At 33.9% G+C, this 18003-nt stretch overlaps 2 protein-coding genes across 10 annotated transcripts; one reads left to right on the top strand and one right to left on the bottom strand.

Annotated features, from left to right (window-relative positions):
* Positions 1-175: 175 nt before the first annotated feature.
* LOC113860692 (translation initiation factor eIF-2B subunit epsilon) lies at positions 176-11815 on the bottom strand. 9 transcript variants are annotated; one of them, XM_027493178.1, is made up of 16 exons: positions 11440-11692; positions 11118-11352; positions 10307-10314; positions 9752-10066; positions 9248-9355; positions 8579-8768; positions 8009-8271; positions 6861-6972; positions 5749-5828; positions 3603-3854; positions 3450-3526; positions 2797-2888; positions 2229-2311; positions 1470-1541; positions 849-974; positions 218-727 (listed from the first exon to the last, which is right to left on the bottom strand). In XM_027493178.1, the coding sequence occupies exons 1-16, from the start codon at positions 11644-11646 to the stop codon at positions 689-691; spliced, it is 2259 nt and encodes a 752-aa protein (XP_027348979.1). In that variant the 5' UTR covers positions 11647-11692; the 3' UTR covers positions 218-688. The 9 variants fall into 9 exon arrangements, 3 of the variants coding, with proteins under 3 accessions (XP_027348978.1, XP_027348979.1, XP_027348980.1); XR_003504017.1 differs by lacking the exon at positions 10307-10314 and having other exon boundaries at positions 176-727; positions 1470-1619; positions 11122-11352; positions 11440-11763; XM_027493177.1 differs by lacking the exon at positions 10307-10314 and having other exon boundaries at positions 215-727; positions 11122-11352; positions 11440-11815.
* A 1761-nt stretch (positions 11816-13576) lies between these two features.
* LOC113860872 (sodium/hydrogen exchanger 1) lies at positions 13577-17490 on the top strand. The gene is made up of 14 exons (XM_027493411.1): positions 13577-13750; positions 13868-13986; positions 14313-14410; positions 14636-14698; positions 14781-14827; positions 14913-15107; positions 15210-15256; positions 15459-15525; positions 15659-15759; positions 15868-15969; positions 16244-16382; positions 16480-16542; positions 16753-16836; positions 17087-17490. Exons 1-14 carry the CDS (start codon positions 13577-13579, stop codon positions 17429-17431), a joined length of 1644 nt encoding a protein of 547 aa, XP_027349212.1. The 3' UTR covers positions 17432-17490.
* Positions 17491-18003: the final 513 nt, after the last annotated feature.

Genomic DNA, 18003 nt, shown 5'->3' with positions numbered 1-18003 from the left:
GTATTCAGTCACTAGTCAAAGGTTTTTCGAAATCGTATCAACATGCTGACATCAGGCACGTCATCGTATCACATTCCAGCTGTGTAAAGTAAGTTATACACAAGATTGTTTTACCAGTGAATCGAATAATGCTATAAATAGGATTTGTAACCAGAAAATTACTCACTTAACGTTGAATAAAGATTGGGATTAGATTTTCAAGACGAGGAATAATGATGTCCAATACTTTTCAAGCATATATATATATATATTAAGCCGGGCCATATAGGCATTATTAAATCATACATGATCCAAAATTGGAGGAGTTTTTTCCTTTTAACCTAATAATAATCACTATAGTTCGCCTAAGCATTTCGAAAGCCAGAGTTGAACACTAATCAAGGAATCAAAGGACTAATTTAAGAAACTCATACCACTTCACCTGCAGTGCTGAGTGGATAAAATTGACAGGTAAGGGATCACACGATGTAACAAACTCGGAACCAGAGAGCTGGGTTCTTCTAAAGCTTTCAAATTCTCCGCAGATTAAATTCTTCCACATCGTATGCACAGAAACATGTCAAAATAACTCCCCACTTGAATTACGGGGCAGATAAAGGCACTAAAGTCCCTTTTATGTTGCTGAGATGACAGCAACTTGCAAAAGATATAGAATATATCCAGAATAGCAAAATCCTATCTATTCTTACTAGTCATCATCTTCTTCTTCCGATGCCTCTTTTAACCACTACAACAAGAAATGATAAATGGTTTACATAAGAAAGTAATGCACCTCATAGGATACCTGTGAAAAAGCAAGTAGCACAACCATGTTTCAAAAGTGTGAAAAAATAGATAATGATACTCACTTGAATTAATCTTTCGGCCTGCTTAACAAAAACTTTATCTGTTTCATCGGCTTCTTTTTTCTCATCTTCCCAGCTCAAAATCGCATCTTCTTCTACAATATCTTCATTATAGAAGTAGTGCAATATCTGAAAGCAATTAATAAGCCATAACAAGAGGGAAAAGCCAAATGTTGCGTGAGAATGTGAAACAGCAAACCGTTGTTACAAGGAAGAAGAATATGAGCAGCAGGGAAATTCTACAGTAAAAAAGGTCCATATCTCAATATCACAGAAGTACTTTGATGCCACCGACAGACTTAGATACACAATGATGAGAGCATGGGCACTTGTACGGACCTTTCGTGCTAAATTCAGTTCGTAACATTGTTAATTGACTAAATTTAGATAGAATAGTAATGCATAAATTGGGATTCATTTTAAAGTTGAGTCTGTCGTTATAGGTTTTCTATCTTATGGGCATTAAACGACCCACATGATAACAAGCCAAACTTATGAAAGATATAAAAATCCATTTGATAGCTATGAAAGATATGCAGCGACATATATAGTTCAATTTACAAATGTTCATACAAACAGAAGGAAGGCATATCAATCAATCTAACTTGCAGAAGATAAGCATACCTTTGTGAACAATGGAGCAAAATCCTTAGCAGATTCCAAACACATCTCTTCAAATTTAAGTATTACTTCAATCTGGAGTGAAAATTTGAAGACAGATGAGCAGAGGGAAGACCGCAAAGTAATGGAAATTGAGTATGAAGTAAATCACCACTGTGTTTGAGCAAAATTATATTATTGACAACATTAGATGATTCACAAAAAAAAAATTAAAAATAAAGATCTTTTATAACAACTCAAAAGTTCATTAAACTAATGAAGTGCTGCTACGATGTTTTGCATGATCAAAAGATCTTTCTTCCTTTTCTTTACCCAATACGTAACGTTTTTAAAGACCACCACAATTAACTATCATGATGAAATATTGACAAGGTCAAAGAATGGTCAGCAGAGAATTCAGAAGTGATTTTTATTGATACTGCCAGAGAAATCCTCATTTCAGCAGAAAGAACTAATGGTTTACATACTCCAAAAAACACCATGCATGCCAACATAGATATTTAATAACTATGAGAACAAGGCAACGGCACTATAGTCCAACCAACATGCAGAACAAAAGAAAGCATTGCATGTTTGATTGTGATTTTGTATTCGTCTTTGCCTGAAGCCTAGTGATGATAAAATCATGAGACAAAACAGTACATTTGCCAGAATGCTTTAGAAAAATATAAAGAAAATACCAGATAATTGGTAAATAACATTGCCACACAAGCAAACATGTATAACATAAACAAGTAAAGGGGAAAGAATTGGTTGACGCACCTGCTCGTCTATGTCAGTTAGATAGGATGTAAGAACCTTTTTCCATTTTGTAAATACAGCCTGAACATTTTGAAGCAAGCCATCTGAAAAATATTCATCCCAAACAATGATAAAATTGGTAAGCTACAATTAAGAATACAAAAGACAAACACACACACAGAAAAACAAATAACAATGAGTAACAAAGTCAATCAGTAGTAAAAAGTAAAATCAGCCAACACCATCAGACTCTTCCAAAAAACAGAAATTTCATGAAACTAAAAGAGTAAATTGTTTTTCAATGATTTCTCCTGGTATTTTCTTAAGTCTTCCTCCACCCTATTGAATACACAATCAGTTTGACTACCTTTTCTCAATAGAGGCTCCAATTGATTCATTTATCCCAATCATTCTGTATTCTGTAATTAATTGGTCTCTCTGACATAGTCAAGATGCCATGTTTTCTATGTTCAAACTCAACTAGATTCTAGAAATTATTTTAATTAAATAAGAAAGGAATGCCATATAAAGAAACAAATGGAAAAAACTAAAAAGATCAAGTAACAATAGAGAGAAGGGAGAAGCTTACCAGATGAACTATGGGGTCTGTCTAAAGCATGCTTCATCATGGCATAAAATACAGCTCCAGCACAATCAGCAGTTAGCTTATTGTATGACAACCTACCACATAAATAAAGTCATTCTTTCCATTAATCAATGCCCAATGAAAGTGTCATCTTATAAAACAATCAAAGCATAGGCACAAAATTGTAGAATGACTATAGTTCAACAAACACCCCACGGAGATATACCTTCTAAACAAAACAGAGTGGCAATTCTTTAACATGTTTACAAAAGAGCATTTAGAAGTTGAATGGTCTTAAAAAGCACAATTCCTTCTCTTTTCAATGATAATGCAAAACAATGAGTCTTTATTTGGTTCCTCCCCTCAGCCTTTACATATAATTCAAGAAATTGCACCAATCAGTGTCTGCCTCCTCCATTACCAATTTCTCAATGAACAGCACAAAACAACTGATTAAACTTCATGGACAAGCTATATATATTTCAGTAGGTTTCATGGTTAAGCTTCTGACATAAACTCTCATGCCATAAGCTTATTGAATAAGTGCTAAGTTGTTTACCCAAACTCACCCTTAATGTCCATTAATGGAGACAGGAATACAATTTTTCACGACAAAATCGTGTGAAATTTTAACGAGACCACACACACACACTTACTTCAGAGAGTTAACTTCTAATATCAAATGGCTTTCTTGTATGTTTTCATGCACAGCCCTGAGAAAAGTTGCTTCAACCTGCAAATAATGACTACTTAAAAATCTGATATCCACAAAATGCATCTGAGACAAGTTTACAGGTCAAAAGACTCACCTCTTTCTCAAAGTAATAAGAGTCATCTCTAGAATCGTCATGATCATCATCATCTGAATCATTAGAATTAGGTTTCAGCTCACCAGAAGGGGGAAGTAAACTGCCATCGTGATTCAACTCCAGTTCATCTTCCATAGATTGCATTGCCTCCAGAATTTTATCAGCAGGAATACGTGCCACTGAATGCCTCCACTCTTCTTCATGGCCTCCTTCACATGGTGACCAAACATGACCAACACTGCCAACACCTAGCTGATCAATAAAATAAAGTGTAATGAGAAACAATAAATTCCTCATTTTTGTAGTACCTCCAAAAAAAGGTAGTATGATATGGCATTTTTTTGTAATCAATATAAGCCACTTATTTTGTTATTGCAAGTAGAGTAAAAAGAGAGTCAAAAGCTGGTAAGGAAGTGACAGCAAGAGAAAATTTTCCAATTAATTTTACATTTTATTGAAAAATGAAACGACTATTGACCAAGACAGAAAGGCCATCAACCCAACTGAAAAAAAAAAAGACAGAAAGAATTGACCTAGACTGAAATACAGTCAACCTGGATAGAAAAGAGTTTACTCAGATGGAAAGACTATCAACTCAGAGTATTTGCCAACGCAGGATAAAAGTTATCAATAAGTTACAAACTTACGAAAAGGATGTGAGGTCAAAGAAGTGACAGTTTTTATTATGAGTTACAAAATCATATTCATATATTAAAAGGGAAATTAGATATTTACAAACTCATGAACAAGTTACAGGTGTCTCTTTTCAGATTCATAAATTTATAACTTTTAACATAAAGTTTGCAACTTTTCTCTCCATCACTGTTTTTTCCACTTTTCATGTCAGGCATCCTTTTTAGTTTATAGTGGGTGTTAAGATGTCCCACGTTAGCTAAAAATAGACTCAAAATACTCCTTCTAAGGACTCTTTTTTAGTTTATGGTGGATGTTAAGATGTCCCACGTTAGCTAAAAATAGAGTCAAAATACTCCTTATAAGGACTTGAGTAATCCTCTTCTTCCAAGCTAGCTTTTGGGAGTGAGTCAAGCTTAATAGTGGCATCCCAGCCAAACATTAGGTAGAGTTGCTCCTATCCCACAGACTTTTTAGTTTATGTGCAACTTGCAACAGTCATAAATTAGTCACCCTCCCTCTCTTTATCACCAGTAAAGTTAACAAAAGAAAAACAGAAACAGAACACAGATTACAATTAAAAAAAAAATTGCATGCAGTTGAACAAATCACAATGCCCATCCAAATTTAATCTAAATTAACATTCCAACTTGGTTGCTAGAAATAGAAATTTCAGTCTCAAAATCATTTAGTAATAATAATTAGATTAAATATCAAATTTTAAAAACAATATGACAACAATAAAATTTGGAAGTGAACAGATAACACACAGGCATCAATAACCAAGACAAAAATAAATGGGCCAACAGAGGCTGGTCCAGGTTGGTAAGTAGAGACACACAATAGAAAAAATAAAAAATAAAAAGTGGTAGGTTGTAACCATGTCAGAACACTTCAAACTCTAATTAACAAATCAAGTTTCATGTGTTGCTGTGAACCCTCATGAATTAATTGGTTTAAACGTGTATAATGTTTTTGCTACAAAATGAGACTTAAGCCCAAAAGGAAAAGCTAAACAAGATATTTGGAGGGTTTGGACAGTGGACACCCAACAAAATCAGCTTGGAGGAAGTGAGGCCCCTACAGGGAGCTACTATAAGGCAATCACGTCAGTGCAGTGAGAAAATGGCATGCCGGTCAGGGAAGTGGGCTCACGTACAAAGTTGCACCATTGCATTAGCTACAGTGTCTACTGGAAGAGAAGCAATGACGGAGGTGCTTGCTGGCAATATTGTAACGATGATAGAAACAACATGTTTCAATAAAATTTTCCAATTTATTGTAGAACTGTTGCACATTATTAAACAGGTAAAGCAATAGTAATTTTAAAAAGAAAAAGAAAAATAATTTAGTGGCAATTATTTATCATCCTTGTTTATATTTTAATAGTTGTTCCAAAATCTAGTAATTTAATTTAATAAAAAATGCAGCTAAGCTTAATCTTCGTGATATACCACAAATAAGTAAGACATACTCAAATAATGATGACAAGCCTGAGCTAAATGGAACTAACCTCTGATGCAGGACTATAGTGAGTCTCCGATACTTGGGAAGCAATCTCTGCATTTGGCTTATCCACTTTGCTGTTGATGGCTGCATACACAAAAACGGTAACACATGCATTTATTCTATCAATCAGTACACAGCATAAAGCAAAAAAAAGTGTTTATAATTTAACTAGATATATAAGTTTCAGTTAGAACAGTTGATCAAATGGAGGATAACCCAATAATTGATACAAGTATTCCTTGAGGACCTAAAACTATTTTTGGTAAATTAATTATGAGACTGAACTTTCATTCTTACCAATTAAGGACCTCAACATTATTATAATGTATTTTAATGAATAAAATAATGAGAAAACAAAGTTATCTTCCTTTATAAAAGAAAAATAATATGAACAAAACACACTGTATGTGTCTCCTCGTTTTTTCAATTCAAAGTTAAAGTTCTTAATTCGTTACAATAATAAAGTTGCAGTCCTTCTGCAATACTTCCCCCTCCCCCCAATCATTATGAAGAGTACCAATAAAAAGTGACTGAAAGTCTGAAACCATTAAAAAAATATTTAGAGTTAGATCTAAATGGCATCTTTATTTAGTTTTCAACAAAAGCTAATACCACTGGTTGTAGTGAGTAAAGGTTTTGCCTGTTGCTGTACTATCTGAAAATACTGGCCTATTAAACCAAGAAATTCAATTCAAATTTACGAGAAAGAAATCCTTAGTTAGATATAAAAGAAACACGGTCCAACCCAAAAGTTATTTATAGTAAATATTCAGTAAACTATAATGCAACACAAGAATTTTCTTTTCAACAGTATTGGAATCAAATAAATCTACTCATGTTTTAACTTTAATAGATAACCAAGCTCAAAATACCTGTTTGAATTATTAAAAACAACAAATTGAATTATATCAAATGAAACTATCAGCAGCCATAGTTTTGCTCTTAAAACCTAAAAATTTGTCTCTCTGGTTTTGCAAACTCCAGGCAATATTTCATATGCTACCAACTCAACATCACATTTTTCAAAGTTATTTGTTAAATTAAATAATACAAGGATAAAGAATCCGCATTATATCTCCAGGGTAAAGTTGAAGTTTTACAAAAATTCAGTATTACCACTGGTACTATCTGCGTATTCAAGCTCCTCATCACTATCTTCTTCGATTGGCTGCGGTAAGAGAGATACTTTTGAATATTGAGGAACAAGAAACTCTGGCCCAACTACAACCTGGAAACATGAAATTCCTGGAGGCATCAGAAGTTTTATGCATAATAAATCATTGACAAAAGATGAAGTCTCTATATTTCCATTATGCAGTGATTAGAGAAAATACTTAAATAAACAAGAATCAAAGTGAATTTCAAACATTTAATTAGCTAACTTAGGGTCAAGAAAGTGAAAATAAATTGTTAGATTGTTATCTATACAGCATATGAAGAAACATTATAGAAAAATAATTAATATTATATGTTAAGATGTCTCATATTGGTTAAGAATAGAGCCAAGCCAGAATACTCCTTATAAGGGCTACGGCAATCCTCCTCTTATGAGCTAGCTTTTGGGAGTGAGTTAAGCCCAAATTTTTTAACATAATATTAGAGCCTATTCAGTTTGAATGTTGTGCTGCCCATGGACAGATATCCAATCTTATTGGGTCCACCCGTGCAAATGTCCAGTCCTACAAATTTCACGCACCAAATGTCTAATTCTGGGCATGAGGAAAGTGTGTTAAGATGTCTCACATTGATTAAAAATAGAGTTAGAATACTGTTTATAAGGGCTAGGACAGTCCTTCTCATATGAGCTAACTTTTAGGAGTGAGACTCAAGTTTCTTAACATTTTAAATTATAATATTACAAGCAAAACCAAAAAATTCAGAGCTCAATTATTCTCGAGAATACAGTAATGCCTTTATTTTGGTCTGAAACCCTGTGTTTCAGAAAGCCACTTTGGGCCTTAGTATTCCAAGTTAGGCAGACCCATTTTTCGGGGGCAAAACTCTCCTTACACCTATTTTCTTCATTCACAAAACTTGAATCCAAGACTTTGCTCAAGAGAAACCAAGTTCCTTGCTACTTGAACCAACAATTTTTGGTACATCAAATAAAGCCATTAGTTTGAAAGATTTTGACAGTTTGATTTAATGAGAACATAACTATCCCAGTGAAGCATAAATAACTTTAAGCAAGTCCAAACAAATGAGAAACAAGAAGGAAGAAACAATATCTACTGACATGGAATAGATAGAACAAGGATACAAACCTTGAAAGACAAAATAGCACCTGGTTCCAGAATAGCACCTGACTTTATAGTCACCCCATCACATACAATTGCATGCTGGAGCTTACAGCCATCTTCTATGGTGATGTTGTCCCATATATAGCATCCCTCTATGATAACGTTTGACCCAATTTTACATCCTTCTCCAATAACAGAATTTGAAATTTTAGAGTTATTCCCAATTTTGGTGCCTGATCCTATGAGAGTGAAAGGGCCAATAACAGCAGATTGTGATTTTGATATTTCTGAAGGAGAAAAAAGAAGTCATCAGAACAGAATACATTAAATTCATTAAAAAAGATTAAATTAGAAATAACTAGTTTTGACCCAACAGCCCACAAGTCAGGGCCTAAGTATGATAATTACTTGATATTGATAATAAAATCACTCAAAAGCTCAAGCTTGTAGGAAATGAATGAAGTATATAAAGCAAACATACAAACATATCATTTGATCGAAACTAAGCCCAGTAGATGAGTACACCATAATATCATGTAACATGATAAACAAGTCACCAGCCTGCCCAATCAAAAATACAAATTTCATTCATACCTGAAGCACGATACATTCCTTGTCGTTCAAGTTTAGTAGCTGTGTTGCCAAAATTCATTACATCTGGCACCAATGGATACGTCCATCTATGAATTATATCCTTGCTGACAGTGTCGTAGCTTCGGAAATTATCAACCCTTGCAGCATAGTCTGAGTGGATTTCATGAACAAAAATTTTGTATCCCATTATCTGAAAGAAATATATGGTTGAGTCTGATGTGGTGTATATAGGGTGCTAAAATTTAGATAATATAAGCAATAGAATATACAAGCAAATGACCTTGTATACCAAATGACTTGAAGACAAGAAATGAATAAGAGTATAAGACTTATTCATATGTCCAACGCATGTCCAGAAATTGTATGAAAAATGATTTGGTATGAAAGTAGTTTAGATTCAAGGTCCAACATATGCAGACACATGATCAATACAAAAAACACCATGTGTTTTATACATGCTCAATAACATGGTACTCTGAAGGAATGTCTGGTCCATAGGAGATAAAATTTCATTATTTTCTTCCAGTAAAAACACTTCAAAAAACAAAACCAAAAGATAACATTTTCTTTTCATGAAGAACTTAAGGAAGAACCTCAGAAAGAGAATAACAGAAACCATAGTACTGAAATAACAGTGTTTCTCAATTTACTATGCGGAAGAGAAATTACATCATCAAGAAGCAATCCCTTGACAAAATGACGCCTTAGATGTTGGTAGTCAAAATTGTCTGTAAATAGGCTAAGGACTTCTGGTGAGCAGATGTCAATGTAGCAATCCTGCAGAAAAGATATAATTGACCTAATGAGCTCAAAAAAATCAACAAAGGCTGTCTCAAGGCACCGAGATATGGCAATACAAAGTACTAGCAAAGCAATAATAACAACTATAAAAAGTTCATTAACCAACTGAAAATTAACTTAGATGGCTAACATGTCATTTGATTAAATCAATAGATCATTTCTTGGCACAGCCCAGTAATAAGGTAAACCTCACTGGAACTCATTAACTGCCACTTAACAGTAAATTTTTTATTGGTCATTAATTTAAATATATTAATTTTGTCCTGAAATAAGTTATGGACTTTTTTATAAATTAGCACAGCCGACCAATTTCATTTAAGCAAGAAGTTAAATTGAAAGCAAAGCAGATATATCTGAAAATAAGGGTTCAACCTGCTTGTCATGGTGCAGAGAGAGGGAAGGATTATCAGCAAGCAATGACTTATCAAGATGTAGAATTCCTTTTGAATGGTCTGCCCTATCCTCATAATATAAAAGTTGCTTGGTATTAGGATCAATTGCCATGAAAAGTTCATCAGTTCCAAGCCGAGACTGATGGATAGCTGGATTAGGTTTCGACCGTTTAATGACCATAGTCATCACAGCATTACTATCTTTTTTCCTCCTTTCTTTATGCTCTAGAAGTGCCTGAGTAAGCGACATATTGCTTACAGTATCTCCACTGATAAGGATAAAGTCTCCATGTATCTTCAATATATCAAAAAATCTAAACATTAGTGATTTACTATTCAAAACTTGGTCCCAGAAGCCAGAATGATTCAGAACAAGAGAGCATGATCTGTAACCAGTAGTAAACTATATTTAAAAAAACAGTAGATCCTAAAAACAATTACTTGGACTAGCAGTAGCTGACATTCAAGGTTCTAAAAGTTTCCTTTCAGAGCGTGTTTGGCATTTGGCAAGGCAATAAGCTATCTTCTAACTTACACGACTAGCTTAAAAGTTTGTTTGACCAAATTAGAACTATTTGGTAAAGGAGTTTATTTCCATAATTCATAGTATTTCAAAAAACACTACATTCCAAGTGCATTGACTTTTTCCCATTTTTATCCTCGTTATCTTTTTTTCAGATTTCTTTGTTATCCTTTTTATGTTCGAAAACCCTCAGCACTCTCACTGTCTCTCTCACTCTCATCAAATATTATTTCTTTATAATATAAGATTATCAAAATTGTAATATAAATCCATTTCTGTTGTCCCATTCTATTTAATCAAAATATTTAAAAATACTATTCTAATTTTTATGATGATAAATTATTTGAATAAATTAAAATATGAAAAGAGATACTTATTTGAAAATATTGTAGTTACCAAATTTCAAATTATAGCCAAGTAATTAAACATGTCATTTTACACTTATTGACTAATTCATCAGCCAGTTTTACCAATAACTTCTAATTCTATTAGCAAGCTTATCCAGAAGTTTTGCTAAACAAAGCACGCAGAAAATGTCATAATAGATCTGTGCTTCTAACCAAAATAAATAAATCAATAAGATGAGAATGGACTATCATGCTTTAGAAGACTAACATGGATTTATGATAAAAACGATCCCAACTGCAAAATTACAATAACTTAATCTACAATAGGAGGCACTTTGAGGCCTCTTTACACGGTAAAAGATGCCTCTTCTATAAAACAATTCGAAGTAAGAACAGCTATGTTGATAACAGTGTCCCTACTCTACTGTATCCATAGAAGTGCCTGCATAAATAGAAATCGGAATGGAATAGAAGACACACCACATTACGTTCGTATATTACGCGAAGAGCATCTCCGGCGCTCACGGAATTCTGTGACTCAATAGTTGATACCGTAAAATTTGGTTGAGAGAACCACTCAGATTTCTCCAAATAGTTAATGACCTGTTTGGAATGAGAACAGCAGAAAACAAAAACCTCTTCGACGCCAGCAGATTCGAGCCAGGTCAAGGTGTAATTTATCATCGGAACATTCACCAGCGGCAACAGCACCTTCAACAAAAAGGAAAACAAAAAACGAATGAAAAAAAAAAAACAAATAGTAAATGCAGTTGAAGTTACGAAATTCATCACATATACTTTGGGGCGTTCGAGCGTGATAGGTCTGAACTTGGTGGTAAAACTATCAGCCAAGAGAATGGCCTGCAAGGGAACCCGCACCAGTTCGTCGGGGTCCTCTGAAACTGAAACCCTAGCGCCGCTTTTCTTCGGAGCACCCATCCGATTTCGATTTCGATTTCGATTCCTTCTTCGCACTCCCAATTCAGAAAAACTGCTATCGTACATTCAAAAATCAAGAGAATGAAACCTCATGACTCAACACAACTGTGCCCTCACTGAGAGAGAAGAGTAGAATGCAGAGTATTATAGGCAATTAATTAAATTCCATTTCACTTCATGTTTGATTCCCTGTATTGATTACGCATTTTTATTTTTTATTTTTTTGGTCTAGATTACGCATTTCATCGAAGCATGCATATGATGTAGTAATAAGTGACCAAGAAAAAAAATAGTTGTGCCCTTTTTTTAGGGTCCAAACAATTGTGCACTTGTGGTCTTCGATGGTATGGGCTTGGGCCCAATTCTTTAAGCTGATGGTCCATTATCAAACTCCACTGCCGTGCTGAAAACTAACGAGGGGAGGGGGTATGGTCCCCCAAAAAAAAAAAGACAAGCTATGAAATTGAAGTGGATTAATTGGAAAAGAAAAAATTAAAAAATATGTTAATCAAAGGATCTATGTTGTTTAGAGTAAAATAAAAATGATACTTAATTGGGAAAAAAAAAGATAAAACCCTGAAAGTAAATAGAAACAACATATCATGCATTTGCACAAGGTTAAAGCAAGTTTAAAGAAAGAATTGATCATTATATAAGAATATAATCGACCAAAACATTATAGCATACTGTTTTTAAATTGAATAGTATTAAATTAAATGAAAATATATTCAATGACTATTTCAAAAATTTAATAAAAAGATATTAATGAAGTAATAATAATTGATACTATCCTAAGCCACTATTGAGACAAATAAACAAAAACATAAATAAGAACAAAGACAAGATTATTATTAGTATGAAGATATATAAAAAAAAACGAAACACTAGATATTTATTTATCTTCAGCTAGTTTGAATTCGAGTATTTTACAAACACAATTAACTTAAAATAAAAGGTTGATTGGTTCTCATTTTATATATTTTTTCACTAGCCAAATCCTTATAGACTCTCATATTATGGCACTTCTAACCTGACACGTGTACAAAACCGTAATGTGTTATGTAGTGGTCAAAGGTTTCCGGTAAAGGAAAGATTGCCACGGTTGAAAATATTGCTATAATCAACAACGGATTACTGCGTTGCATTGCATGAGACATGACATGAATGGTGAGTGGCTATAATAACAAAACACCCCAGGGATTTCACAAGTGCTTATATTCACATTTGTGTAAGGTCTCAAAGGGTTGCGTATATCATTATTATAAACGGCTAGAAACAATTCTATTCACATTTGTGTTCTCCGCATTGCACGCTTATTTGTCTTCTTTTATCTCTTCTTCCCTCAACGATTGTCTTTTATTTTTCTCCGAGTTTTTCTCATTGCTGTAATCAAACAAACATCTGCAACAATTCCTCAACTCATTAGTTATTCTATCCTTTTTCTTATTCTCGTTACAAGCCATCTCTTTTGGATTAATCATTGCTCAAATAGAGCTGAAAACTTCAAAGTGCACATTCCAATTCGCGAGGAACTCGAACACGAGTTTGGTTCCTTTACTCTCTCTCTCTCTTACAACAATTATTACGTTCTTTCTTCTCACATTAATTGCTCTTTCATTAGCATCTTGCTATAAAGTAGCATTTTGGTGAGTCTTTCATTTATGTTTTCATGTTTACTGTGTGACGTGATATGTTGAACATTTTTCCGTTAGAAAGAATGATTTTACGTGTTTTCTTCGACCCGATCTTTATGTGTTTCTGAAAAAGGCAAACATAATATTACCCTTTTCTCTTCAACGTGGAAAATCTTACATGCATATCAATTTCTTGTTCTCTTTGCAGAGATTTTGTTGTTGCAATATATAAGATCGAAATTAATAATGTTCTTAAAATGAGGGCAGATCCGAGGCATATATATACGTTGCACTTTGTACAATTCAACAATAAATAATCTGAATTTGGTTGCAAACTGGTTGCCGGATTAAGGGTTGACAAAATGGGTGTTGAAGTAAGTTACGTAGTTTCAAAATTGCAAATGCTATCCACTTCAGATTATGCCTCCGTTGTCTCCATGAACCTATTTGTGGCTCTCCTTTGTGCTTGTATTGTCATTGGTCATCTTCTTGAGGAGAATCGTTGGGTGAATGAGTCTATCACTGCCCTTTTAATAGTAAGTGATCACTTTATAAATTATTATATAGTACTTAAAATAAACAAATGGGTATATATATTTTATATATAGTAATAGTAATCGGTGAATTTCATATGGATTCATTGCCAACTGCAGGGTCTTTGCACTGGCGTAGTGATTTTGTTGTTTAGCCGGGGTAAAAGCTCCCATCTTCTTGTTTTCAGTGAAGATCTTTTCTTTATATACCTTCTACCACCAATTATATTTAACGCCGGGTAATTTTTTTTGCCCTAACTAGCTAATTGTCTAATGAAGATTGGTCAGCAGACATCTGAATATGATATGCGGTTTGTTTTTTTTTTCGGAGGGGGGGTTGCAAAATGGACACTAATTAAAGAATCAAAAATAAAAATATTTTATTAAAAAATGTAAAAGATTAAATATTTTTTATATTTTTAAGGCATCAGAACATGATTTTTAATAAAAGAAATGTCTTCCATGAGATTTTTTTTTTGGGATCTAATGTTCGATTTTTCTTATTTGCAGTTGTTCAAATACTTAGAACAAGACATACATAACTAACGTTACATAATTATTCCAGGTTTCAGGTGAAAAAGAAACAATTTTTTGTTAACTTCATCACCATCATTCTCTTTGGTGCTATTGGTACATTAATAAGTTGTGCCATCATAACTTTTGGTATGTCTTTCAACTTTGACATGGGTTTCTTAGGTTGTTCTCTAAAATTTAACATAATGACAAAAATGTTGGCATCTCAGATTATTGTCAATTTGTTACTAAACCAAGTTTGTTAAAGGTAGAATTTTATGGTTTAAAAAATCTACATGAAGAAAAATTAAACAGTTACTTTAAGCGTACTGTCTTTATTGGGTATCTAACTTAAATTTTGAAGCATTATTTCAGGTGTCACGAAAATTTTTAAGAGAATGGGTATTGGTAAATCACTAGAGATAGGAGATTATCTAGGTAATATCTTTTCCAACCTCATCCATTTGGCGACTTGTCAATTGTTAATCCGTTTCTGACTCACTTTTTCAAAAAATTTCAGCAATTGGTGCAATATTTGCTGCAACAGATTCTGTGTGCACGTTGCAGGTTTGGAACAATATGTGCCCTTATCACAATCTTGCAGCAACCAAGGTGTTAATGCTATTTATTGAAGTTATAAATGATGTTGCAGGTGCTAAACCAGGACGAGACACCTTTACTTTATAGTTTAGTATTTGGAGAGGGTGTTGTGAATGATGCTACTTCTGTGGTGCTTTTCAATGCAATCCAAAGTTTTGACCTCGACCAAATTGACCACAGAATTGGTTTGCATTTTATTGGCAACTTCTTGTATCTGTTTGTTGCAAGCACCATGCTTGGGGTTTTGGTAACTGTCTAGCTCCCTCTAATTCTCTCACGTGTACATCACACACATGCATATTGATAGTACATATTGGCTCCGGTCTAATGTGTCTACATTGCCTTGCAGGCTGGTCTACTTAGCGCTTACATTATTAAAAAACTGTATATTGGCAGGTATTATTTTGACTGAACTCATTGAAGTGCTTTTGCCATTGCTATAGTCATTCAGCATTTACTATGATAGTATTACATTGTTTTATGTTGTATATGCAGTCCTGTGATTTTTCTTTTTCCTATGGACAAGAAATTACGTTAGTTCAGTGTGGGGTCTCTGGGTGTTTGTTTTTATTTTGATCACAATTTCCTCTCATTGCAGGCACTCTACTGATCGCGAGGTTGCTCTTATGATGCTAATGGCATACCTTTCCTACATTCTTGCAGAAGTAAGTTTTAAAGAACTTCAGAAGTGTATTGTGGAGTATGTCTTTTTTTGAACTTTATATCTTTCCCTGTTCTTGTGGTTGACAACTTGACATTAATCATTAGCTGGTGCTGATATGTTTACATGTTGTGCAGTTATGGTATCTGAGTGGCATTCTCACTGTATTCTTTTGTGGGATTGTTATGTCCCACTATACTTGGCATAATGTGACTCAAAGCTCAAGGATCACTACCAAGTATATCTTCTAAACAGATTTCTTCAAGCTATATGTGGATCTGTTTAGAGTAGTAACGCTGTCTAATTTGATATATTTAACTACGTATTTTTAATCTTAATCTTGCAGGCATGCTTTTGCAACTTTGTCTTTTGTTGCTGAGACCTTTATCTTCCTTTATGTTGGTATGGATGCATTGGACATTGAAAAGTGGAGGTTTGTTAGTGATAGGTATGTTCTGTGTTAGCAGAGAGACTAGTGAAACATATGGCCATTTTGTACTCTAGAAAGATTTTTGAATATATGCCTCCTAGTCAACAAATGGTATGGTGTAGCGCATTACTGAAACAGCTCTTGCATTAATTGACGCAAGAGAAGAGTTCCTCTATATTGATGTTTTCTATTTCTAGAAATATTATCTTCAATTCTCCACATTTTGTCCCCTTTATTTCCTTTTCTTACAATAGAAAAACAATGCATGTGTCACACACGGTTTCTTCTGCAGGCCTGGAACATCTGTTACTGTGAGTTCAGTATTATTGGGTCTAGTACTTGCTGGAAGAGCAGCATTTGTGTTCCCCTTATCCTTCTTATCCAACCTGATTAAAAAGTCTCAAAGTGAGAAAATAAGCTTCAGGCAACAGGTATGGCTAGATTTTCTGTTAACAAGTATGCTCTTTGAGGATGTTTTGGGCTATCATCAGGTTATGCTGATAAATGTTACATTCTTTCTGGTTTTAGGTGATCATTTGGTGGGCTGGTCTTATGAGAGGTGCAGTTTCAATGGCATTAGCTTACAATCAGGTAAGAGGAAAGTTTCTCATTAGCAGTTATTATTGAAAAATTATGGGCAGCTAACTCGGCCAAAGAAAACAGGAATAGCAGTTACTATAGATAGGATCAAGTTACTAATGATGGCTCAACAATCTTGCGGACTGTATCAGCTGATGCAGTTCGCAATGGATACGATCTTAAAGTTGATGATTTAAAAATTGATACTCTTATACAACGCAGTTCACCCTGTCGGGTCATACCGAGCTGCGAACCAATGCTATCATGATCACCAGTACCATCAGTGTAGTGCTTGTCAGCACAATGGTAAGACTCCTGCTTATTGTAAATTTCTGACATCCTATGTTATTGTTCATTTTTTTCCAATAGAGAGAGTATATTCTCGTTGCTTTCTGCATCGCAAATAATTACTCTTGGCTTAACCATTTGAGAACTGAGATACCTCATATATATGATAGGAGTTTTAAGATCCACGCATTAGTATGCTTAAATGCGAGTTATCTCAGACAACTCTAGTTGAAGGTGGTGCTGACACAATTTAATTACAACTTGTCAGGTGTTTGGTTTAATGACTAAGCCACTCATAAGGTATTTGCTGCCGCTGCCTGTTGGTCCCCCTCCTAAACGCAAAAGCAGCATGGTGAATGTAGAGCTACCTAATTCCCCCAAATCAATCACCGTGCCATTTCTTGGAGGCTCCCAAGATTCTGAAAACGAACTAGATGGCAATGAAATTCAGCAGCCAAGTAGCATTCGCGAGTTGCTTACCACTCCAACACACACTGTTCATAACTTATGGCGTAAGTTTGATAATGCAGTTATGCGTCCCGTTTTTGGTGGTAGAGGTTTTGTTCCGGTAGATCGTACCTCGCCTGCTGAACGCAACGGTCAGTGGCAATAAGAATACTGCCAGGAAAACTGTAATATTGTATTGTAAACAGAAAATTTTGTGAAGATCAAACAACGCATGTATAATTATAAAAGCTGATTAAGTTTGCTCAAGTTTTTGGGGCAAAGACAAAGGTTTGTTTGTTGAATGTTTATAACCCACGATTTTAACTAACAAATAATATGAGAGTTTATATTAGCAAATTAAATTAAAACTATTTAATAAAACTATTTAATAAAATTAATTGTACTAGTTAAAATATATTAAATAACTTCAAAAATTGTTAAGATTATAATGTGCAAACATAAATAATTTAAAAAATAAAAAAGCTTATTAAAAATTAACTTTCAATAAACTAAAAACTATATAAATCAACTTTTAGTAACCCAACTTTCGAAAGTTATAAACTGTTTTTTATTTATCTAATAGCTTTGCTAGCTTAATACAAACTTGCCTTACCAAACATATACAATTTTACATTATCGTATTACCAAAACTTGAAAAGCTCAATTTATTATTATGCTTCTTATTGAGTAAGATGAAATTTGAAGAATAATGAAAACCGTTTAATTCTGCTGACGATA

This window comes from Abrus precatorius, unplaced genomic scaffold (assembly GCF_003935025.1).
Source record: "Abrus precatorius isolate BTA unplaced genomic scaffold, Abrus_2018 Scaffold3, whole genome shotgun sequence".
Classification (NCBI taxonomy): Eukaryota; Viridiplantae; Streptophyta; class Magnoliopsida; order Fabales; family Fabaceae; genus Abrus; species Abrus precatorius.
The sequence above is the reverse complement of the archived record's forward strand: the minus strand, read 5'-3'. Positions and strand labels throughout refer to the sequence as shown.